Source organism: Lissotriton vulgaris, chromosome 2_1 (genome assembly GCF_964263255.1).
Source record: "Lissotriton vulgaris chromosome 2_1, aLisVul1.2, whole genome shotgun sequence".
Classification (NCBI taxonomy): Eukaryota; Metazoa; Chordata; class Amphibia; order Caudata; family Salamandridae; genus Lissotriton; species Lissotriton vulgaris.
Genome location: NC_141687.1, coordinates 1818859867 through 1818884620, shown reverse-complemented (window position 1 = coordinate 1818884620; position 24754 = coordinate 1818859867). Strand labels below are relative to the sequence as shown.

At 44.1% G+C, this 24754-nt stretch overlaps 1 protein-coding gene across 2 annotated transcripts in view; it reads right to left on the bottom strand.

The window, feature by feature from the left end:
• BLM (BLM RecQ like helicase) overlaps positions 1 to 24754 on the bottom strand; it is a 451097-nt gene that overhangs the window by 326573 nt on the left and 99770 nt on the right. For both annotated transcript variants that reach the window (XM_086957898.1, XM_086957899.1), the window contains exon 4: positions 17600 to 17795. In XM_086957898.1, the coding sequence (XP_086814024.1) occupies positions 17600 to 17795 (196 nt within the window). The remainder of the gene's footprint in view (positions 1 to 17599; positions 17796 to 24754) is intronic.

The following is a 24754-nucleotide window of genomic DNA, read 5'->3' as shown; positions in this document are numbered from 1 at the left end:
TTATTTTTCCATATTGGGCCAAGAGGGAGCCCTGGCCTTCATCCCCCACACGGCCCTGACGGCTCCTTGCAAGTGGCCCCATTTCTCATGCACTATAGCCAGTATTTTGTTTATTTAAGTGGTGCTGAGGTGCCCACCAGGGGGACCCAAGACCATTATTATTATTTTGGTGGTCAAAGAAGGAGTGCCAGGGCCCCCCGTTTCTGCAGAAGTCAGCTTGTTTATTTTGTTTTTTAGTGGGGTGGCATGGTGCCCACCCGGGGCACCTCACAGGTGGTCCATCATATAGGGCTGTGGCAGGAGGTCCAGGGCCTGCATAGTCCCGCTGGCTCTCATGCTTGCACCCATTGTGGGTGCAGCGGGGGCCGGCATTGCTCCCACCCAGCAAGAGCTGTTATCTTTTGCTCCCGCAGGGTGGGAGAAATTCAGTGTTTTCCTCCTGCCCGAAAGCAGGGGCAGGTAAAAGTTTGGTTCCCCCACCCAGCAGAAGCTGTTTTGTGTTACTCCCTGGTGGGAGAACATTACACTTTCCCTGCCTGCACCCTCGGGCAGGGAAATAGACTGTGTCCTGGAGGTGGGCTTACCTGGACAATCTACTTGAGTCGGCCCCGGCTCAGTGAATTCATAAATGATGTCATAAAACAAGTCCTGAGTGATGTCATAAGTGAGATCATAAGCAGTGCATGGCGGGGGAGCAAGTTATAGGTATCGCTGCTAACAATAACTGGTGAATTACTGTGTTTTTTAATTCTTATTTGTTCATAACGTAAATGTTGTCACTGACAAATTCACTAAACTATAACATTACTTTAAACTTTGGTTTTATCAGTGAATATAAGTATATCCCCAATCCCAACCCACAACTACTCAAGGAATGGGCTGACAATACGAATGCATGCTCCAAGGTCATGTTGCAGATCCTGATTAAATATGCGTGGGATAAACACGAGGAACTAAGGAATCAAATCCAGAGACTAATGGATGAATTCAAAGCAGAGTCAGACCAAGAGTGGGTAACAAATAAACTGAAACTGGAGGGTGAAAGGATTAAGATATATGAAAAAGTAAAAGACAGAAAACAACGCAAGTTCCAAATGAATAAATTGACTACATGTCAGAATGCATCCTGACATTCGCTATAAAATCTGACAAAGCTGAGAGTGAGTTAGCAAGGAACAGTACACTCCGATCTATGGATAAAGAAAGAGGAGTACCCAGCCCTAATCTAAGTTCTGATCTGGATTCCAATGAGGATTCAGCTGCTATGCATCCCACCTAGGTTGCGAGGCTACACGGTTACCGGCCCCCTCCGACGATATCCTTGTGGTTTTATTGTCCTGGCCAAATCAAGCAAAACTCGCCTTAATAAACATCTATTCTAGGCCAGTTGGAAAGGCCAGGGAATCACCAACCATAGATTAACTTTCGGACTATTTCTCCGAAATATCAAGAGATTTACCCTATGTAGTGGGAGGGGATCTAAATTCCCATTTTGAGCCATTGCCAGGTCTTTTAGAGGGTTTTCCAATGGAAGAAGAGGTCAGGTGGTCAGTGCCTTCGGTAGAAGCTCCCCCCCCCGAAGGCATGGACTCCCGTAGCATTGCAGATCACAGCCCTTACCCTAAAGTTTGGAATTAGAGCCTGTAACGGGCGTATTAGATCTGACATACCTAGCAGAACCACCTATAATAGAGTGGGAAGAGAATCTCGCTTGGATTATGTCCTGGTTCAGATAGCGAACTGGCCAGCTATTCGGGACTTTAGGGTTATGGAAAGGCTAGACAGCGATCACAATGCCCTTGAACTTGACCTCATTCACCCCGGCCTTCAAACCTGCACAACGTCTAAGGAGGGGAGCAAACCTGAACTCCTGTTGGAAAACAACAGGAGAAGAATCAGGTGGGAACAACTGGCCTCAAGCGAGGAGAAACTTCCGAGGCTTTATGCAGGGATAATCCCCATCTTGGAAACTGTGGGAGATTTAGTTACCGGGGTGGACAACAAAGACTCACAGGCCAATTTATACCAGGCCCATGAGGACCTTATAAAGGCTGCGGCCCCTAACCTCTTCAGTAATGTACAGAATTCAAGGAGGGGGCAGCCATGTAAATCCTCATGGTATAACACAGCCTGCAGAAGGGCAAAGGGGGAACTCCTTAGATCCATCAAGGAGGGTCTAGGTGGGGAGAAGTTAAGAGAAAGTAGATGGGCATACAAAAAACTTACCGCCCACGCTAAAACTGAATGGGAGGAGAATCAATGGGAAGAGCTCACTAAGTCCCTAGCGATAAAAGATCACCGAATGTTCTGGAGAATAGTAAGCGGGGGGTCGGGGAATCGGCAATCGAGCCAAACATTGCACCAGGGGTGTGGCAGGCACACTTTCAATCCCTCTATAGCTCTGAGCCGGGAGAACCTACTATCGACACTGGCGTTGGTTGGCCTGATTATGAGGGGGATCCAATAACATTGGGCGAGGTCACGGCTGCAATAGCAGGACTTACCTCGGGAAAGCCGCCAGGATTGGATGGCCTACCCGGGGACCTGTTCAAGCAGGAGCCCATTGTCTGGGCCCCCTACCTTGCCGCTCTGTTTAACGGAGTTCTCAGCGGCATGGAAATCCCCAGTACTTGGCTGGGGGCGGAGGTGGTACCCATATTCAAAAAGGGCTCGCCTCTCCTCCCAGCCAACTACAGACCAATCAGTCTAATCGATGTGGCACAGAAGCTGTTTGGCAGGGTATTGTTGAACCGGCTCCAGGATTGGGCAGAAGAGTCGGGTGTTCTTAGCCCGTACCAGGCGGGATTTAGAAAGGGAGTTTCCACAGTGGACCAGGTCTTTCGAATGAACATCATCTACTGGAGGGCAGCGATATTAGAGGGCGGCAGCCTATACACAATTTTTGTGGATCTGCGGGCCGCCTTCGACCTGGTGCCCAGAGGGAAACTTTGGAGCGTTCTGGCCGAGATGGGCGTTCCCCCGGACATCCTGATAATCTTGCAGAGATTACATCACAATAACTATGCTCGAGTAAGGTGCGGGAGGTCCGGGGCACTTACGGATAGATTCCCCGTTGATCGAGGGGTTAGACAGGGTTGTGTGCTGGCACCAACCCTGTTCTGCCTCTTTGTCAACGGGGTAATCGCCCACCTAAATGCCACTGAATACACTGACGCCCCCAAATTGAACAGCAGCAGGGTGCCTGCAATCATGTTTGCAGACGACACCCTGCTGCTGTCCAAAACCCCAATGGGGATACAGAGGATCCTCGATTCATTCGTGGCCTTTCGCACTGATAGGGGCTTAGAAATCAATGCGGCTAAAACCAAGTTTATGGTCCTGAACCCAAGCCAAAAATTGCGGCCGAATCCGCTATTGGGAGCCTCACGGCTCGAGAGAGTCTCCACCTTCGAATATCTTGGTGTAACTCTCAATGAAACTATGTCTTGGGGATCACACCAGAGCAGGGCCAACCTCAAATTGGTACAGACTACAGGGGGTATCGCGCGGATGATGAATGGCTCCTCATACCGTCCGCTGGGGCCGCTCATCCAGATCTATATGGCACAGGCCAGGGGCGCTACTATGTATGGGGCGGAATTGTGGGGACATACATCTTGCCGTAGTCTGTCCTTAACTGAGAATAATTTCATCAGACAGATAGTCGCACTTCCGCCCAGCACCCCGCTCCTCCCCCTGAGGTTAGATCTGGGTCTGCGACCAATAGCCGACGAACTAGGTTTGAGACCCATAGCCTTCTGGCGAAGGCTATGGAGTAGCGATGAACTTTCTGCCTATAGGGCGGAACTGATGGAGCTATTGACCCACCCGAAAGCGCTACTGATCCCGTGGATAAAATATATCCAAAAATCCTGTATGATACTGGGGTTTCCTGACCTTTGGTCTAATCCTGCTAATGCCTCATTAAACATCTCAAAGAGAACCCTGGCCATCGCTTACCACAAACAAAAACTAGCCATGGCCCTAGACAGCCAGGGTGAAGGGTCACTAACTTCTGTATTTGCGCAAAGTAAGGACTTGTACAGGTTTGAGAGGGTTTTAGACGCCATCTCCCCCGTGCTGGCCAGGAAGCTGTTTCTCCAATGGAGATATGGCACACTGCCCCTACGATCTTTTACCAGCTCCTGGTCATCACCCCCCTCCACCAAGCAGTGCCCGGCCTGCGCTGCCGCGGAGGAAAGCGACTTACACGTGGTCCTGTTTTGCCCAGTTTACAAGGCAGCGAGGAAATATTGGCTCCTACCACTGATCAGAAATTTGGGTTGTAGGGAGTACCTTCCAATGTACAGAATTTTAAAAACCGATGTCTCAAGCCTAACTGTGTTTGCATTAGCAAAATTCCTCACCAATGTCTGGCACACTCGCACCCGTATTTTGAAGACGCAGGCTCCCTCTTTATTCTAAGGTCCACAGTTTTAAATGTAATTTTAGCAGTGTGCAATTTCAAGGTTTTACACTGTATAAGTATGCATTGATTGATTATGTATGTCGATTTTATAGTGATTATATATGTTTTACTGTATATCTTTGATGGCCAATGGCCGAAATAAAGATTAAATAAATAAATAAAAATATAGAAAAGTTGTTTTTTGGTAGAGTACCGGTTAATAAAAAAAACAAACAACAAACGGTCTTTTAAGGACAAACAGAGAGGCAGAGGCGCAATATCCAAAACCAGAAACGACGTGAACGCAGGAAAAGACAGCAACACCTGCATGGGAACAAGTGGCAAGGGGCAGAAGAAACAATGATGAATCCCAAGAAATCGACATCACATTTTTCTGTAATAAACCTCTCCAAAAGGGAGCTCACTGAAACAGAGGGTGAATTTCTTAGATTAAGGTTATCTTTCTGTCAGCAAGTGCCGCTAGACTGTGCGCAGATACAAGTGGACTTGTACAAGTTCGCTCGTAAATTGAAACTTTACAAAGTAAATGCCCTGAAAAGCCAAAAGAGACCTATGCAAACATCTGTCTGTATGTAAGACAAAGATACAACTTATTCATTGATGACATTGAAACTCTTCATACCTTGTATGTTTTGGGCAGCTCAGGAGTAAACCACGTTAGGGAAACTCTGTGACCCATTTGACGATAGTTTTGTGACTAATTTACCCACTAATTATGATATTGACACAAGTGCTAGCATTGAGACAACTTTTAAACAACCATCTAACGATGTCCCACAGACACCAAGAGACAACATAGAAGTATTTTGTGAAGTGGTTGCAAATGATAGTCTCAAACTTTATAATGAGGTACCACTCAGTATTTTGTGAAGTGGTTGCAAATGATAGTCTCAAACTTTATAATGAGGTACCACTCACACGTAATTTGAACAAACAACAATAGGAAGCTATAACTATTACAGAAAGACCAAGACCCGATGATAAAACCTCTCGATAAGGGGGGAATGTAGTCCTCATGACCAGGGAGGATTATGTAAGAGAAGCACATAGACAGCTAGAAAACATGGCATGTTATATTAAGGTTGACAAATCGTATTGAAAGATGCTTACAATAAAGCTACACAGACCTATTGCATAATAACCAGCTACTCAACTGGGATGAATTGGAATTTTTGAAAAATGTTTCTCCTATAATTCCCACCCTGTATCTGCTACCAAAAGTCCACAAAAACTTAAATAATCCCCAGGACGGGGGCGTGGCCAAGCGGCCCAACATGGTGGATGCGCTTTAGACAGGCTACAGAGGCCCGATCAATATCCTGCAAAATATCCTTGTCCATCAGCCATATAATCTCACACAAGCACCCTCCCGTACAGCTTGTCCGCCGATAGCTTTGGGAGCTTCCCGAAAGATGGTGGGCCCTCTGCTGTCGCACTGAGGCCTGGGGCCATGCTGGGGAGGAGTGTGCCCTGATCTGCGGCCTGCCAACGGTTCGGAGACTGTGAGGTGACGGAGCGGCAAGATCATCACGAAGACTGTGCCAGGCAGACGCCGAGGCGTGCCTGGTGCTCTGCCCTGATTGAGGCGGGGAGCCGCGCAGCCCCAGGACTGTCGTAGAAGTGGTACGCCTGCAGCACCGGGTCCGGCATGTATCCTGCCTATGCGGCTCTAGCCTACTTAAGGGCTCGGCGACTGTGACTGGGAGAGGCGATGGCAGCCAGCGACAGACAAGGAGGTGAGGCCGATTGCAGCACAGCGTGGCAGGGATGCGGCGAAGGCCTTGGTGGCCGTGCACTGGGGGGACGGTTGATGTCGCTGCACTGGGTGACCAGACCCTTCCCTTCGGGAGCAGAATTAGTTACACAGACCCAACCGCGCCCCATACATGCTAGGCGATTAGTGGACTCCGGCCGTCGACCTGGACCTGTGAGACCCAAGGGAGCCGAATATGACTTGGGAGGAGACGGGCGGCCTACGTAGGACTTTTGAGCCTGTGGTTATCGTGAGTGTGGTAGCAGCGGATGACTCTGCGGGGTCTTGAGGAGCCTCGGCGTGGGGTTTCCCCATCCCCGGTGTCCTGGACGTAATTGTTGCTGTTGTGCATCATCCCCGGAAGGACAATACCATATACATAGACTGAGGGCACTGTGGTGTGTGGCGGTACAGGGGCACCCATTAGGGGGTGGAGAGGTGTGGGTTTGCGGCCAGGCGAGGTCTTGGTGCGGTCTGTGTGTCTACTGCCTTTCCACCAGCCCCTTTGCCTGCCTTGCAGAAGACTGTTGCTGGGTTCGATATTTGGGAAAGACACGCCCTTCTGCAGACTACAACTCTGCGGCAGCTGATTTAGGCCAGACCAGTCGAACACCTAAGTGTGGAAGGATTGACATACACACATACACAGCTCTAATATCCCCACTGAAGATGACTAGGGGCAAGCCCCAAAACACCAAACAGAACACAATAGATAAATACACGAGTGCTGGGGCCCAGGCCTCTACAACACCAGACAATGCAAGGCTATTGGCTGCAATAGCCCATTCCAGAGACGCAGTGGAGGCCAAAATAGGAGCGGTGGGGTCAGATGTCATGCTGATCGGCCAGGACCTCTACAGCGCGGTCGATCGGATAACAGAGGCGGAAACCAGGATCTCAACAACGGAAGACACTGTTACATCCATTTAAAAGAGACTATCCACACTGGAATCCGTTACCAAAGGGCTTGCGACCTGAGTGGAGGATGCAGAGGGTAGAGCCCGCAGGAACAATCTCCGATTCGTTGGCTTCCCGGAGGGCTGCGAGGGCAGGAATATGAAGCAGTTCCTCACAACCTGGTTGACGGGTTGACTTGCCCAGGATTCATTATCCCAGTGTTTCGTTATAGAACGAGCGCACTGTTCCCTGACGCAAACACCTCCACCGGAATCCAGGCCGTGACCAGTCATTGCCAGATTCCTGAACTTCCATGATCGAGACACGATCCTAACGCAGGCCAGACTGGTGGGGAATCTCCAGTATGAGTCACAACACATCTTAATTTTTCCGAACTATATGAAAATGGTGCAGCAGCGCAGACAGTGTTTCACAGCCACCAAGGCCAGACTTCGAGACCAGGGAAAAGGCATTTCTGCAGATTATAGGAAATCCACCTCCTTGGTACTAAGGTGCCGGTCTCTCCCGTTTTGGGTTTATACATGTTTTTCATGCAGGGTTTACTAGGGGTTCACATTGGGTAGCAGTCCTGATACATAGGAGGGCCCCATATACACACATCAAGTCATGGCCTGACCCCCTGGGACACTACCTGTCCCCCTGGGACACAACATCATTATCACCGGGGAACAAATTGTAATAGGCAGTATATAGGCATCCCCTCCACTGTCGGAAACATTTATAGAATGACTGACCGGGATCATGTTGGAAAAGCCCAAAGGCCTCTCAATAATATGTGTCAATTGGACTGATGTTGTAAATCAAACCCAAGATAGATGGCGATGACATGGAGAGTTGGGGACGATACGTGAAACGCGACTACAGTAGTTTGTAAGCATCATGGGCTAGGTGGACACATGGCAGCACCTCTACCCAACAGCACAAAGCTTCACATACCACTCGACAGTTCAGGATTAGTTTTCCTGTCTTGACTATATCTTTGTACCGGGAAGCTATTACAGAATAGCAACGGCGGAAATACTGTCAAGGAGCTTGTCTGATCACTCCCCTGCAGTGCTGGAGTTGAGGCTAGGGGTAGCACGCCCCCCTTCCGCTGGCACGGGTCTACGTGAACTATACCTGAGCCGAAATATAAGACACACATGCACCAGGCCATCATAGATTACTTAAATCTTAATCAAGGTACAGTCGATTCGGCAGAGACTATTTGGAAAGCTATGAACCCAACCATTAAGGGAGTCGATATATCCTTCTGCCGGGCGCTGATCCAGACAGAGGCACAGCTCATAGATCTAGAGGAACGCAGTGGGAAACAGATACGCCATCAGCTGCTTCAGCTACAGCAAACACATGCTAACACATCGCAGAATAAGGCCAGGCAGGTGTGGTTGGCCTCCCACAGCAGAATATATCAGTGGGGAGATAAGTCAAGTTCTCTTCTACATCATCTGTGTCAATATGCACTTCACCCACCAACCACGCCCTGTATTCCAGGCACAGATGGCCAAATGCTCACAGACCCGGTCCAAATTGCATCTAGCTTTGCAGTCTATTATGTAGAGCTGTACGCCCCTCGAGATGCTCTGCCAGAATCCACGATACTGTGCTTTCTGGACGATCTGCCCCAAAAGACTATCACAGATTCAGTGCATGCAGATCTAGACACGCCTCTGATGAGTGAAGAACTAGGGGTGGCTCTAGTCGACTTGCGCACGGGCAAAGCACCAGGTCCTAGCGGCTTCTCAAGTGAATTTTATAAGATCTTTCATCACCATCTTATAACACATTATCTTGCAGTAGTAGATGAAGCACTTGATGGGGCAGGCTCCCTCCGGATTGGCAGCACGCCGATATTGCAGTGTTCCTCAAGCCTGGGTCGGAAATATGTATTCCCCCTTTTGTCGCAAGTCAATATTGGGCCTCGGTTTCTTTTATACATCCGGATTCCCTGCCCTCCTGGGTCAGAATAGATGCACAGATTAAGGGTTTTGAGTGGCCTGGAGGGATTTCAGCCCAGATTTCCTTATATGTGGATGACGTTCTCATCTTTCTCTTAGAACCTCGTTAGTCGGGACCTCGGCTGCACCACATAATGCAAATATTTAGGGAAACCTCTGGCTTATACCTGAACACCCGCAAATCTTTACTGTGGCCCCTACAAGGAGAATCTGAAATAGCAACCTGGGCAGAAGAGGTAACACTCGCCACAACTGGGTTTAAATATCTTGGGATATATCTATCTTCCTGCCCATCTATTTCATGGGAGAAAAATATCTCCATATGGAGCCAAACCCAGGCTGAAATGAAGTCATGGACATGCCTGCCTCTCTCGATTCTCGAGAGGTCAGCAATTTTTAAGATGGTGTCACTCCCTCGCCTCCGTTATAACTGACAAAATTATCCCTTTCGGATCCCACCCCCGTAGTTCCGCTAAATTAACTCAGGACTGAGTCCTTTCCTTTGGGCTGATCAAACTGCTAGAGTTGCGCTTAAGATTTGCTTTCAGTCCACATACTGTGGGGAGGATAGCAACCCCTGATATTCAGTCGTACTATGCAGCGTCACATCCGTTGGTCTTGAATGATTGGTGGTATGGGAACAGAAGTGACCCAGCCTATCGTGTAGAACAGTGGCTGATGGGTGAAGTGCTGCCTCACACACTCCTACATAAACCACGGGTACTTCGAGGCCTCCCGCCTGCTACTCACGTGGTTATTGAGGTGTGGAAGGGCTAGTTGCACAGGATGAGTTGGTGGGGTCGATTAACGGGAGACGCTCCTGTGGCGGAATGGTCTTTTACCTCGGCTACCCATCTTAATGGGATTTAGAGGTTGGGATTCCATTGGCAACTCTATTGTAGGTGTTGTCATGCAGCACACTACCGTGAAATTCTTCTAGGAGCTTAGGGAGGAATTTAATATGCTGCACACACAATTTTATAAATACTTACAATTTCATCACACTCTGTCCCCATATATTATGCACTAGGACTCTCCGCCGGAGTTTAACCCAATTGAGGCTAAGGTATTCATGGGTGATCTTGAAGACCATAAGATCACGAAGATCTATCAATCCCTAGTGAAGAATCTCCCCACCGCGTTAGACTCCATCAGAGATAAATGGCAGTCAGAACTTGGTACCCTCAACAATGACGATTGGACGAAAGCGTTCGAATCCCCCGGGGCGCTGCAATAGCCTCATGCTTAAGACTTTTTCAACTTAAATATTTACATTGCGCCTACTTTACCAGACACAGACTATGAAGGTTGGGACTGATACCTTCCCCTACCTGTTTCCGTTGCGGTGAAGGCACATTCATCCATATAGTTTGGAAATGCACTGCACTCACCAGATTTTGGCACAGTGTCACGACCTGCATGTCCGAAGTATTGGGCTGGGATATACTCCTCTCGCGAAAACTTGTTCTACTACATATCACGGAGGACATAGGAGGAAACTGATACAAAAGACACCTACTGTTCCTGGGTCTCACCGTCGCCAAGAGAGACATAGCGAAGGAGTGGAAGGTTTAGGTTCCGCCCGGGCTGGATGCCTGGAAGGCAGGCCTAGATTGGTGTATGGCCCAAGAGCAACCAATATTTAAGGCACAGAGTTGCCCACAGAAACACCCAAAACTTTGGAAACACTGGGCAGATTATAAAGGCCTACTTTTGGAACCCTCCCCACCACTAACTACAGATGCAGAAACGCTGTGATAATGAGAGATGTATAATGAGGATGATAACATGCACTAAATCATGTGTTAGTAGACTTGCTGAAAGTGATGGCTCGATTATGAGTATGTTCATGGCACTGAAAGTTATACGATTCCGAGCCAATGTTTTTAGGCTCGCTATGTTTTCATTATGTTATTATAAATGCTGCTTTATTGTTTTGAAAGTCATCAGACTTGCTGCAATATATCTGGCTATTATAATCTGTAACTAGTTTGTAATAAATGAAGTAGTTTTGCCTGCTGACCTAATAAAAATGGGTTTTAAAGAAGAAAAAAAAAAGAATCCCCATGACGTTCTATTGTCTCATCTAAAAATAGTCTTTTTGAAAATATTTCTATTTATATGGACTATTTCCGGTTTCCTTTTGTGACCAGTCTAAACTTCTATGTGAAGGACACTTAAGATTTTTAGTCAGAAAACAAAGAAGCTCCATTGGGGGCAAACATGTTGGACTGTGTGTTTGGATGTAGGGAGTCTCTACACGAGCATTAAACACACTGACTGTCTCAATGTTTGTAAATGTTTCCTAAGAGCCAGAAGTATTAATTATCTGGAGAACACACACATGATTTTGAAAATGATGGAGGTATGTCTATCTGGAAAAAAATTATGTTTGAAAATGATTTGTTTAAATAGATACAGGGGACTGCGTTGGGAATCTGCTTCGCCCCCAGCTACGCCATTTTGGTGATGGGCTGATGGGTGGAGCAGGTGGAGTGAGAAAATCCGTGTTTGGCTGAGGTATCGATGATGTATTTTTTATATGGAATGGTGATGCATCTGAGCTGAATACCTTTGCATGTGCCATTAATGAGAATAATTTGAACTTTAAATTTACAATGCAGTATAACCAGAACACAATAGACTTCCTAGACATCAGACTGAAAATTGTAGATGGAGTATTGAATACGAAACTGTTTAGAAAAGAGACAGCCAGGAACTCCATTTTACATGCGACAAGTAGTCACCCACCCAATTTTAGATTGAGTATTCCTTTTAGCGAATATCGCAGAGCTCAAAGAAACTGCAGTTCAGAACAAAACTACCAGAGGGTGAAATGCGAGATGACCAAAAGACTACTAGCCAGAGATTGCCCAGATAGGGCCTTAAAACAGGCAAGTACACGAGCAGACAAAAAAAAAGATTTCAAATGTCAAAACTGGCACATAACCTATTTGGTTAATTAACAAATACAATAATGATGTAGAGAAACTCAAGATGATTCTAAAGAATAGGTGGGATACCTTGGCACAGGATCACATTGTCAGTGATAAAATTGGAAGTACTTCAACAGTGACCTATCAAAAGAACGCTTCTTTGAAGAATATGTTGGGACACAGCCATTTAAGGCCTACCGCAACCAATTGGCTCAAACAGAGTAAAGGCTTCCAACGCTGTGGCCAATGGAAAGTCTGTAAATATATCCCAAATGTCCAAGAGATTACCTTACAAAGACTGAATAGGAAATGGCGCATTCCCAAGCTGATTACTTGTAAAACTGATTTTGTCGTATATGCCATCACATGTACTTGTGACAAATGGTATATCAGTTCAACAACATACCCAGTTAAGATCCTTATACCAGAGCATTAGAGAGTCATCACTAATAACGACCAAAGTTACAGCACTGCCAAACATTTCAATGAGGCACACAATAGTGACTGTTTGCATTGATTTAGTGCCTAAGCACTTGAGGTGGAAACAGAGCTACTGCACTGCGCTGACTAGAATCAAGATTCATCTTACAAGTTGGTTTTATCACTCTGATGGGGATGAATGTCGATGAGGAAGTACACACATCTATAATAGGAGCAACAGAGACAGCCTCCCGTATTAGATACTGTTTCTGGTGCATGTTTTACTTTTTATTTTGTCAGAAAACAGAAGAGTTTAAGAAGTGACCGGCTCCCTCTGGGTTTAGTTGCTATATATATATTTTAAATACATTCTTATTTTCTTCCCCATGAGTTTTGTTAATGTGTATAAAAAGTTTGTTTTTCTACAGGATATGTGGGCAAGACACAGAAGATTTAAGGTTAATTTCGATAGAGACAGTTAATCTGCACTGGAGATATATTCTACATAGCTGTGGAACTCTTCTTCCCTCTGGGAGAGGTCAGGGAAGTGAGAGGAAAACCCAGCACAGTGAGGCAGTTAAACTCATTTAACCAGATGACCCAGCCCTCAAATATTACAGAAATAAAGGAAGGGACCTTCCCATGGCACCCGTTTTAAGCCTCACAAGATTTAGTTGGGGCAATACTAGCAGACCAATATGAGAGAAACATATGTCCGACTATAAAGCTACATGTAGCCTCACGGATGATTGAATAGGGGTATTATTTAGAAAAAAAAACATGTTTTGATAATGTCATCCTTTAACAGATTTTGCTCGGCCCATAACTGGTGATTTACAGGCACGGAAATTAATTCTCAGCAGGATGTTTATTTCCTTATATTTTATTTGTATTCACATTAAGAAGCACGTTGCCAAATATAATTTACCACAATGATTAATGAATAATTGTGGAAATACTTTAAAGGGACATACCTTTAAACAATGAGTACTTAGAAATGCTTTTGTATATGCCCTATACTCCTGCTACAAAAATTTGGATAACAGGCTACTTTCAGCCTTATAAACAAAAAATGGTTTGTTTTCAGTTGATGAAGATGATTGTACATAGTTAATTACATCACTTTCTAGAGGACTGAGAGCCTAACTACAGATATTAATTATATTTTATTTGCCTGCAATGTGTGTTTAACGGCAGAAGGCCTTTTCACTGTTTTGATTGTCGTCCCGTGTAGTCTGATGTGGTTAAAAGAGCCCCGAGGTGGAACAGAGGTTATGTGATCAAGATTTGGCTGAAACGCGTTGTTGTTATTTGCTGTCGTATTAGACACTGTGAAAAACGCGGATCCAGTGACTCGTTCCTTCACCGTGAGCTTGGTGAGAGAGCATATATGTGTGTTTATGTATGTATGTATATACATATACATACACATACATACACAGAGAAATGAATTACCATTTTAATATAATTGACCACATTAAATGTATCATCAGTCCTAGGCAGAACGTTTTAACCACAGGAGGTCTGAATCAAGTCGACAAAAAGTCTTGGGGAGCGTCTTGTAAGAACATTACAGTTTAGTGGGCTATTGTACAGAATGATCATCCTACATTAACTAAATCATTTTGGAACCCCCAAGAGAAAGTAGTAATAAGAGGTTCAGTGCAAGGTATAACAGTGATTGGTCACCTCTGTGTCATGTTAAGAATAGCTGACGTGTACTAAGAGTATTTATAAAGGTTTGTTTATTAATGTGAATAGAGAATTTGAATGTTTTAGGTGTTTAAATTCCTTTTCACACAATTTGCAGTTTAACACGTTATGTTATTTGTGTTGAGCACTGATGAATTCAACATAGTTTCGTGTCGCATAATTATGTTCATAAAAAGGTTAAAAAGTGTCCCTTCCATGACATGTATGCTGTTCCATTCACAAAAATTTTTGGGGGAAAGAATTATGAATAAACACAGGGGCCAAGCCAATTAATTACTTAACTTTGTTTAGTGAGAAATGTGTGCTTAAAAGAATTGAGCTAGGTCCATTGTTTCGTACCATTAAAAGATGCCCAATCTAGCTGGTTAAGAAGGGCCCTACCCCCTTATACGTTAACTGTCAGAAAGTTGGTATCTCTTGTCCCAACCATTTTGTGCCTGAAAGCAAGTATCCTGGGTCACAAAAATAGGTGTAACTGACAGCTGGTCTTTGTGTATTGCTCCCAGACAGTTAGACAAAGGGGGAATGGGTGTTGGCAGCACACTCCTAAAGGGTTTCTGTGATATCGCATCACGGGTCACGAGACCCTTACTCACCCCGCCACGAACATCACCCCTCCGATGCTCTCCCTTCCAGGGCCCGCAATCAGAAACCACCACAAAAGCGTCCATGATAACGGGAACCCCGCCCCTCTCTCTGTTGCAGGATCCAACCCGGAGAGACGGCAGACCGGAAGGACTTCCCCTTGACCCCGGAAGTCCCGCCTCCCTGCCAGACACAGAAAAGACGGAAGACGAGAGGCAGAAGTCGTCGGAGTATCGTGGCAGGAGATTTAGACAGGAGCTGTGAAGGAAGGAGAAGACAGGAGTGGAGAAATCGAGGAGTGGTCCGAAGACTGGTGGAGTCCCACGGAGGTGGCTGAAGTTACGGCGGAGCGCGTGAGTACCAGCTACCTTCTAAAGCACGCTAGGTGCTCTGTGTAAATAGTACGGCCCCCTGTATAATTACTCCCTCTATCTTAGACATGTCACTTGTAGCAACTAGACACCTTGTAAATAATATATAGCACCTGACACTGAATAAAAACTCTCCCCACACGAACCTCCTTGAACACCCCTTGTGCTTTACCTTTCCTTGTCCGTCCCGCCCCTTCCTCACGGTCATTTCTACTCTCTCACCCCTGGTAACGGTTACGGTACCTGATCTCTAGCCCCAGTAAGACTAACGGCTCCTACTCTTTCTCTTACTGCCCTCCGAGGAGCCTTCCCGACTTTCTACGAACTTCTACACCCAAGACCGGGAACCCCACTGGACCCCCACAACATCCGGCGGAGACGGAAGAAGACTGCGCAGCCCGTGTGTTGTACCATACCTTTGTTTCCTCTCTGATTATAAGAACTGCTCAGTGTGCAATAAAAGAACACTATTGCCCACTATATCCGGCCTCCTTGCCTGCTTTTCCAGCCCGCCGACAGCCCACGATCACAGTTTCACACTAGTCTTTTATGCCCCCAGAAAAGCTGGGGCCAGGCCAGGGAGGCAGAAAATTTCAACACTTCTGTAGGGAGAGGACTCTGGAAGCTTCTCCTACGTCAACGAGGGCCCCAGGTATAAATATTGGACCCCCAGGACCCAACACTTCAGTACACACCTGGACCTGTGGATGACTCAGATGGAGAAACTGCTGTGCTGCTCTGCTGCAAGAAACCTGCTACTCTGCTGCCTGAGAGAGAAGGACAGACGCTTCATTTTGAATCCAGGACTACCTGAGTGATGCCAAGGGCTAGCTAGCTGGCTTCCTGATAAGAGCCTCAGGGACAGAAAAGGCTACAACCACCTTTGAACCCAGCATCTGGACTCTGCATGCTGCGAGTCTTGTCCACCAAGTGGTACCACCCCATTCCTGGACGCTTGGAAGTGGGCCTGTAGGTGCTCTGCCAGCTCAACTGTGGTCTTTTGATCAGAACTGACGTAGCGCAATGCGTCTCTTCCCAGCTCCGCATCAGGACCACCACAGAGCAATGTATCCCCGAAGTAGGACCTCGCATCACAGCCAACAGCACATCTGAACTGCTGCTGTGCTACGCATCCTCAACGCAGAATCTCACAACACTCCAAAACCTGGATACGTTAGCTTGTTCAGCGGGCCTAACTTAGTTAAAGTAGCTGGTTTCATTGCAGTTAGCCTGAACATGTTACTTTGTCACATTCCGGGGTGACGAGATAACCATAGTTGCCGCTTTGTGCTTCTAAGCGCTGTTTTTATTTAAGTCTTTAATATTGCATATATCCCGTTCTACTGATTGGATTTTTGTCATTTTTGTGCCGAATAATTTATTATATTTCACTCTATTTGTTTTAATCTGGTCTGGGATTTTTCTTGTGTTGTCTTTTCACTTTATTACTGTTGAAGTGCTGCATGAATACTTCAAACACTGCCTCCAAGTTAAGAGGGACAGCTTTGTGCCAAGCTACCAGTGTTAAGCGCAGGTTACTTTGGAGTTTGCTTGTGTTTCACCCTGCCAAGAATTGTGGTGCTGCTTGAGTAGGGTTTCACTCACCCACCTTAGCTAGTAGCCCGATTTCCTACATATACATTCACACACACACACACACACACACACATATATATATATATATATATATATATATATATATTCATACACACACACGTACGTATATACATACACACACACGCACATATATATACATACCTACACACGCACATATATATATATATATAATATATATATATATACACACACACATACCTACACACATATATACGTACCTATACACATACACACACACATATATACACACACACACACCTATAAATACAACAAATATATACATATATACATACACAAAAATATACATACACATATAAATATATACATACATATAAACGCAAATACATACACATATATATATATACATACACATATATACACACGCACACACATATATACACACACGCACATACATATACACACACACACACATTTATATATATATTTTTTCTTCATTTCATGCACTTCAAGAAAGAGGTACTAAGTCTCACTTTCCAATCCCTGAAACATATACAGGTATACCACCCTTGTACATCACGATACTCCATTTTACCCACATAATGCAAGTTGTATTTGCTGTACTAAGTTGTATGAGTGAGTAAATGAACAGAGGTATCAGTAAAGCATGTGATTAGTTCAACTCAATTTTGAGGAGCTAACACTGCCTCATTATTTACAAGCACGGGGCATTGTCCCACCAGAGAGACCGGACATTAGGTTTTATGTTCATACACCCAATTTCTCTAAATCTGAGATGAAAGTTATTATCCACTGAAAGTTAGTTCTAAAGAATACATTAAAAGCTGCACTTTCAGAAAGTTATTATGCGCTTTATTCTTCACTCTTTATTCCTCATTACAAATGTTAATCCCCAAAAGTAGAAGACTTCTTAAACTTACATCAGGTCCTCCGGTGGAGGTGGTGTGGGAAATCCTTCTTCCTCAGGAGAAGGTGGTATGCAATCAACGTCATAATCTTCTCCTAGATATGTGTGTGGTGGGCTTACAAGAAACTCTTCATCCCGTAAGGGACTCAACTCAGTTTGCTCCTCCACTTTGCTAGTTTGTACTGTAGATGAATTCTTCTCAAGATCGTCTACAAAACAAGAGCAAAGTATTTTGATGCCAGGGTTATCTCACAGGAACAACAAGAATAATTATAAGAAAAGGCTCAACATGCCAGAACTGTAGGAGTCAAATAGAAAACAATCTCAGAAGGACTCCGACACTAACACTACACAGCATACAAACCCCAACAGTTATCATTGTAGAGGTAAACAGCCTACCACACAATCCACAGAGACTTCTTTGGGAGAGAGAAAGCACTAGAAATCACAGTGATAACAGGATTATTCATGATTGTGCTTACAGAAAGAAACATACCTGGATAGCATGCTTGGATGTTCTAACATTAAATAAAACTTATCATAACCTCAAACTTTATGAATAGCACAAAAAAAAAACAAAGTCTGATAACAATTCACTATACAGATGTGCAACAAGCCCACACAAATATAGATCTCACCTAAAGTGTGATTACGGAGCCTAAAATATTAGCAAAGTTCTATAGTGACACTGGAGACATGTTTTAGGCAGAAGAGAGTAAGAACCAAACTCCTTCACCAGGGAGCACTAAGCAGAGACAACCTATAATCCACGTACCTTCCACAGCCCCGCAAAATCTCTACACGGAGCACCACTGTGTGGACAACCCTTAATTTCCTACCTACTCACTCAGGGCAAGGATAGCCTGCTGACCTCTACACTTCCACATGGAGACTGATTAAGCCCAAAACACTAAGACACTAAGAATCTAAGTAACTGTGAACACTCTGCTACACAGAAGTCCTGCTACAATCCGTATCAGGAAATCTACGCCCTAAAGATATCAGAATTCACTGTCTGTTGGGCCTTATTCTTTGCTTGTGCTTCTAAATTAATAATGACTGTAGTGACTATATGTTATCTCAGCATTTGTCCATGTGCCCTTCCTCCCTTTACTGTCCTTTATTTCTTAGGATTTTTTTAACTTCAGTTATCTTCATCTATACCCACTGAGCAACTTAAACAGGTGCATGTTCCTCTTCAGCAACATGCAATCCACATGCATTTCTTTATCCTGATGGCACACTGTCAGCATTTGACCAGACTCACCAAGAGTAGCATTATGGTGGTCAGCAGGTAGGGCCAGGGTTTGTCTGTCGCAGGCTCAGCTCAGAATTCCTTTGTTAGGCTTCTCTTTATATATGGTTGGGGTAATGAGCCTATTACTGCTAGATCTGAGGTGGTCACTAGGCCTGTAACTAGGGGTTAATTTGCAGAGATAGAGAGGGCTGCCTTCACTGATGAACATTAGTATGGTGCATAACACTTGGAAGGTGAGTCTCTGGTAAAGCCAGAGCAGTGAATAGTTTTAGGGCAAGGTAATGTGGACATGAATCCCCAGGTTTAAACAGAGCCACACTTCTTGGTTCTATGTACTGTGGAGTTTTTAATTTACTTTGTATGATGTGCCTATGAAGACTGTTAAAATAATCTAATCATGACAGTACAAGGGCTCATGACGTCAATCCTGTGGGACATGCCCATCTCTGAGGAGCCATGATATCTTGTAAGTATAAAGTAAATGTTCTAAAAAGGTCAGTGTATTTGTGCCTCATATAAATGAATGCTTGAGGCTTGATCAACCATATTCAGAATCACTTTTCAGGTAGAAAAACTATCTGCTGATGTTTTCCCAAAAAACCTGAAAAAAATATATATCTCAGGGAATTTTAAGAGGCCTTTAGCCATCAGGCTGTAGATAACTCCAGCTACAGTGTTGCAGGATAACCCCAACAAATGAGCAATAATTTACTAAGACTATTTGAAATGCCCTTTAATTAACATTACAGAATTAAAGAAGCCAAAAGATTTTGCTTCTGCTTCCAACTAGACAGTTGTACGCTGTTCGCTGGAGCTCTGATTTATAGATCCCCTGGGTCTACCCTCAAATATTTAGACAACCTAGGGGAAAGTATAAGCTCCATAGTGGCTAGATATTCCAATTTTACCATCCTAGGGGACTTCAACATACATCTAGAAGCAAGTGATATTTCTAACACCAAAACCTTTATGGAAATTATTAACACTCTGGGTCTAAAACAAAAGATAGAGGGGCCCACACATTGCACAGTGCACACCTTAGATGGTATATGTACCAAAACCGCCTGCCTAATTACGGATTCCCCAGTTCCTATAACTTGGTCAGATCACACGCTTATTTCGTTCAGGATTGGCTATAATATTGCTCAATCAGCAAAAAATCCTAGACAACCCGGACTCACATTGAGACGCAAGTGGAATAACATGCTTACCATCTCTGAGTTACAGGCCACGGCGAAAGAGGGCAAACCCACCCTTACAGGTAACCCCTCGATTGACAATGACCAGTGTAATGATTGGATGACCTCTTTAGCTTATACTCTGGCTCCATTTGCTCCTCCTAGAAAAAGCACCACAAATAAAAATGCTGCTCCCCGTTTCACCCCCATCTAAAAGACGCACACGGCCAATGCAGGGAATTCGAAAGAATATGGAGAAAGAACTGTAAATCAGAAGAACTTCTATCTTTCAAAGCAACTCAGACTATACCATCAACAAATTAGAAAAGAAGGTATACTATTCTAATCAAATCAATCAGGCAGCAGCAAATCAGAAAAACATTTTTAATATCGTGAAATGTTACACTGATCCAAAAATTCTAGAACAGGATATTCAGCCTTTACAGGGATTATGTGAATAAATTGACGTATTCTCTGAAAACAAAATCGTAGACCTAAAAAAAGACTTCAGAGAAAAAATCCCCGCGTCCAGTGAAGCACAAACTCCAGGAACTAGAATGGAACTCACCTGCTTCAAGGAGATCAGTCTTGAACAGTCTAGGCAAGCTACTCTCTCTTGCAAGTCAGGTTCACCCTTCGATCCCTGCCCCCCAAAAATATTCCATGCACCTGTGGATATTATAAACTCGTCTATAAATCAAATAATCAATTTCTCCTTTATGTTATTGAGCGTACCGGACAACTGGAAGATTGTGGCTGTAAAACCCCTACAAAAAAAGAAAATGATTGACCCTCTCCAACCTCAGACCTATCTCGTTGCTACCATGTCTAAGCAAAATACCAGAGAACATGGCAAATAGACAACTTAATGACTTTTTGCAGCAAGAAAATATCTTACCCCAGAACAATTCGGTTTTAGACCTGGCCACTCAACAGAATCAGTGCTGTTCCACACAACTGAAACCCTAAAGTTTGCCCTAGATCAGGGCAAGAATGCGGAACTGATTCTGTCAGACTTATCGTCCGCTTTTGACACGGTCTCTCATGATATTCTGAGAGAAAGGCTTGCAAATAGTGGCATTACCAAATAGGCGCTGGCCTGGCTATCATCTTTTCTAGAAAACAGGGGTGATATAGTTACACTTGCTAGTTACAAATCCACAGAAAAACAGCTGTCATCAGGGGTCCCTCAGGGCTCGTCCCTGAGCCCAACTTTATTCAGTCTTTATATGACACTGCCGCTTACCTTGATGGACTCCTTCGACATCTAATCCATTTCATACGCCGATGATACCCAGTGGCTGAAGAGAAATGTTATCACTGTTTAACTGCAGTCATGGGCTGGATGAAACACAACCATCTCAAATGTAACAGCCAAAAAGCGGAAATCATGCTGTTTGGAAAATCTAATGTCTTTACGCCAAAACAGTGGCGGCCACCAAATATGGCTCCACCTCCAAACACACCAAATATGGCTCCACCTCCAAACACAGTAGACACTGTGAGGAATTTAGAGATCAAGTTCGATCCCACACTATCTTTCCACAAGCAAGCTCTTGCTGTGGCAGGTTTGTGTTTCCACACGATAAAGATCCTGAGAAAATTCCTCGATCTACTTCCTATGAGCGCTAGGAAGGCAGTCACCGTAGCATTAATCCTGTCCTGTCTGGATTACTGTCACAGCCTGTATGCATGAGCTAAAAAGGCTGTTCTGAAAAGATTACAGGTGGTCCAGAATGCAGCAGCTAGGTTAGTGCTCAAGCTACCTAAGGGTTCTTCCTCAGCAGCAGCACTCAAAACCCTGCACTGGCTACCGATTCACAAAAGGATTCTTTTCAAAATTCTAATAATCATCTACAAGGCCACCAGGGCAACAGAAATAAAATACCTAAGGTCCAGAATCAGTCCTTATACTACCCAACGCCTCTTGCAGTCATCCGTGGGAAACTTTTTAGCACCCCCTACCTTCCATCTGAAATCTAGAGGGGGGGGGGGAGGAAATGGCTGTCCTGGGGACAAAAGCCTGGAATACCTTGCCCTCCCAGTTGAGACTTGCACAATCTGAACCTATGTAAAAAAACTGTGAAAAACCTGGATCTTTGCTGCCCCAGACCACACTGTGCTGCTATCTCTCATCTGACTCATATTTGATGTGTTAGCCTTACCTTTTCCTACCACAGATCTCCTAGGTCTTTTCCGCTAGCGCCAAGATGCTCCTTAGAGTGAACGCCCCGCTTTACAAATATACCCATTCATTCACTCTGCTGCATGGAAGAGCAAGTGCTCCAGGATCTGCCATGTTGGATTTGGGGGAGAGCGGTAATACTTTGATGGTACTCCCCTATAGCAAGGGTCCACCATTTATTCTTGTTATCCTGCATTACACAAATAATTAAGGGCCTCCATCTGCACCCGTGAGCGCTGCCTCCTTCAATCTAGGGAACAAGGGCACTATGTAGTCATCTTAAAGATTGTTTAATAAACAACAACTGAAGCAGGAGAAATGAGAATAAGGAGAAGGTGCTAAGTCATAAAATTAACAAGCCTGCTTACATTCTTTAGGACAGACCCACACTAGTAAAGAAGAAATAGCACACACAATATTTATTGAAACAGCAGTCTTTCGCAATTTGTCCTGTGATTTAACCTGGGCGCACATATAGACGTCCACTCAATGTCAGGGACCAAGGCTTCTAGGCTGCTAATTTTTTCTGAGGCCCCTGTAAACTCAGTTTTATTAAGATTATTTTTCATTTTCCACCATTTCATTTCTTGGCAAAACAAACAAGCATTTGCAATGCAATAGGTCTCGCATTAGGAAAGTTTGAGCTATTGGTATTGTAAATGACAAATGTTTTATTTATGTGTTGGCTTTGAAAATAGCGAAATTAATAGCTTTGTCATTTACAATGCCAATAGTTTTAACTTTCGCAAATGTGACAGCTTTAGCATTTGTAATGCAATATGTGTTGTATTTATGTGACTTAGATGTATTGATATTACAAATACCAATGGCTTTTAATTTTTTATAATTAATACTTAAATAAAAGTTATTGTAATTTCTAATGGCAATAGCTTAAACTTTTGTAAATAACGTTTGTGAAGATTATGTTCAGTGTATTTTATTGTGACGAAAATCCAAGAACAGAAGTGAAATATTAACATCTTTTCGTGAGATTTGTAATAAAGCTTGAAACATTGAGAGAACATATTTGAACCAGTTGTTGTTGAATGGTTGCACAGATTTTTATTTATGTGTTGGTTTTGAAAATAGCTAAATTAATAGCTTTGTCATTTACAATGCCAATAGTTTTAACTTTCGCAAATGTGACACCTATAGCATTTGTAATGCAATATGTGTTGTATTTACGTGACTTAGATGTATTGATATTACAAATAACAATGACTTAATTTTTTTAAATAATTAATACTTAAATAAAAGTTATTGTAATTTATAATGGCAATAGCTTAAACTTTTGTAAATAACTTTTGTGAAGATTATGTTCAGTGTATTTTATTGTGAAGAAAATCCAAGAACAGAAGTGAAATATTAACATCTTTTTGTGACATTTGTAATAAAGCTTGAAACATTTAGAGAACATATTTGGACCAATTATTGTTGAATGGTTGCACAGATTGATCCTGGAGTGGCGCTAAGTGATGTTGTGGTGGCGACGAGTGATGCTGTGGCGTTCAGAGATGCTGTGGTAGCGCATAGTGATGTTGTGGTGCCCCTGAGTGATGCTGTGGTGGTGCTGAGTGATGCTGTGGTGATGCAATAGATAGAGGGAGAGCGATAGATACCTAGATAGAGGGAGGGCAATAGATAGATAGAGGGAGGGCGATAGATAGATAGAAAGATAGATAGAGTGAGGGCGATAGATAGACAGATAGATAGAGTGAGGGTGATCGATAGAGATAGATAGAGTGATGGCGATAGATAGCGTGAGTGCGATAGATAGACAGATAGAGTGAGGGCGATAGATAGATAGTGAGGGTGAAAGATAGATAGAATGAGGGCAATAGATAAGAGGGAGGGCGATAGATAGATAGATAGATAGATAGATAGATAGATAGATAGATAGATAGATAGATAGATAGAGTGAGGGCGATAGATAGAGTGAGTGCGATAGATAGATAGAGTGAGGGAGATAGATAGATAGATAGTGAGGGCGATAGATCGAGTGAGGGCGATCTATAGATAGATAGAGTGTGGACGATAGATAGAGTGAGTCCGATAGATGGATAGATAGAGTTTAGAAACAAAACCATGAAGAGATCATACAATTTCTTTTTTATTTTTACAGGTAAATACAAAAAAAGTAAAGGCAACAACATTAAGGGGGAACAAGCAGCAAGTGGGATAAGGGAGGGGGTGACAAATGGTGAGCACTTTCGCGGCCGCTTTGGTGTTCTCATTGGCCACGCGGTTCACTGAGAACATCAAAGCAGCCGAGAAAGTGCTCCCAAAGGCTGCAGGCTGACTCATCCACTGTACCTCATCCGCCTGCAGCCTTTGGGAGCACTTTTGAAAGTCCCTTACTATTCTCTCGCAGAGCAACATATGCACGTTGGCTCAGCGAGACCTAAACAGGGACAAAATCATAGAGAAAGGAAAATAAATACACAGATGTGACACCTGAGATTGCAGTGGGAAGAACAGCAGACTCCTAAAAAGACTCACGGGACAAGTACTTTGTTTTTAATTTGTATACAAAATAATGAACAGTCT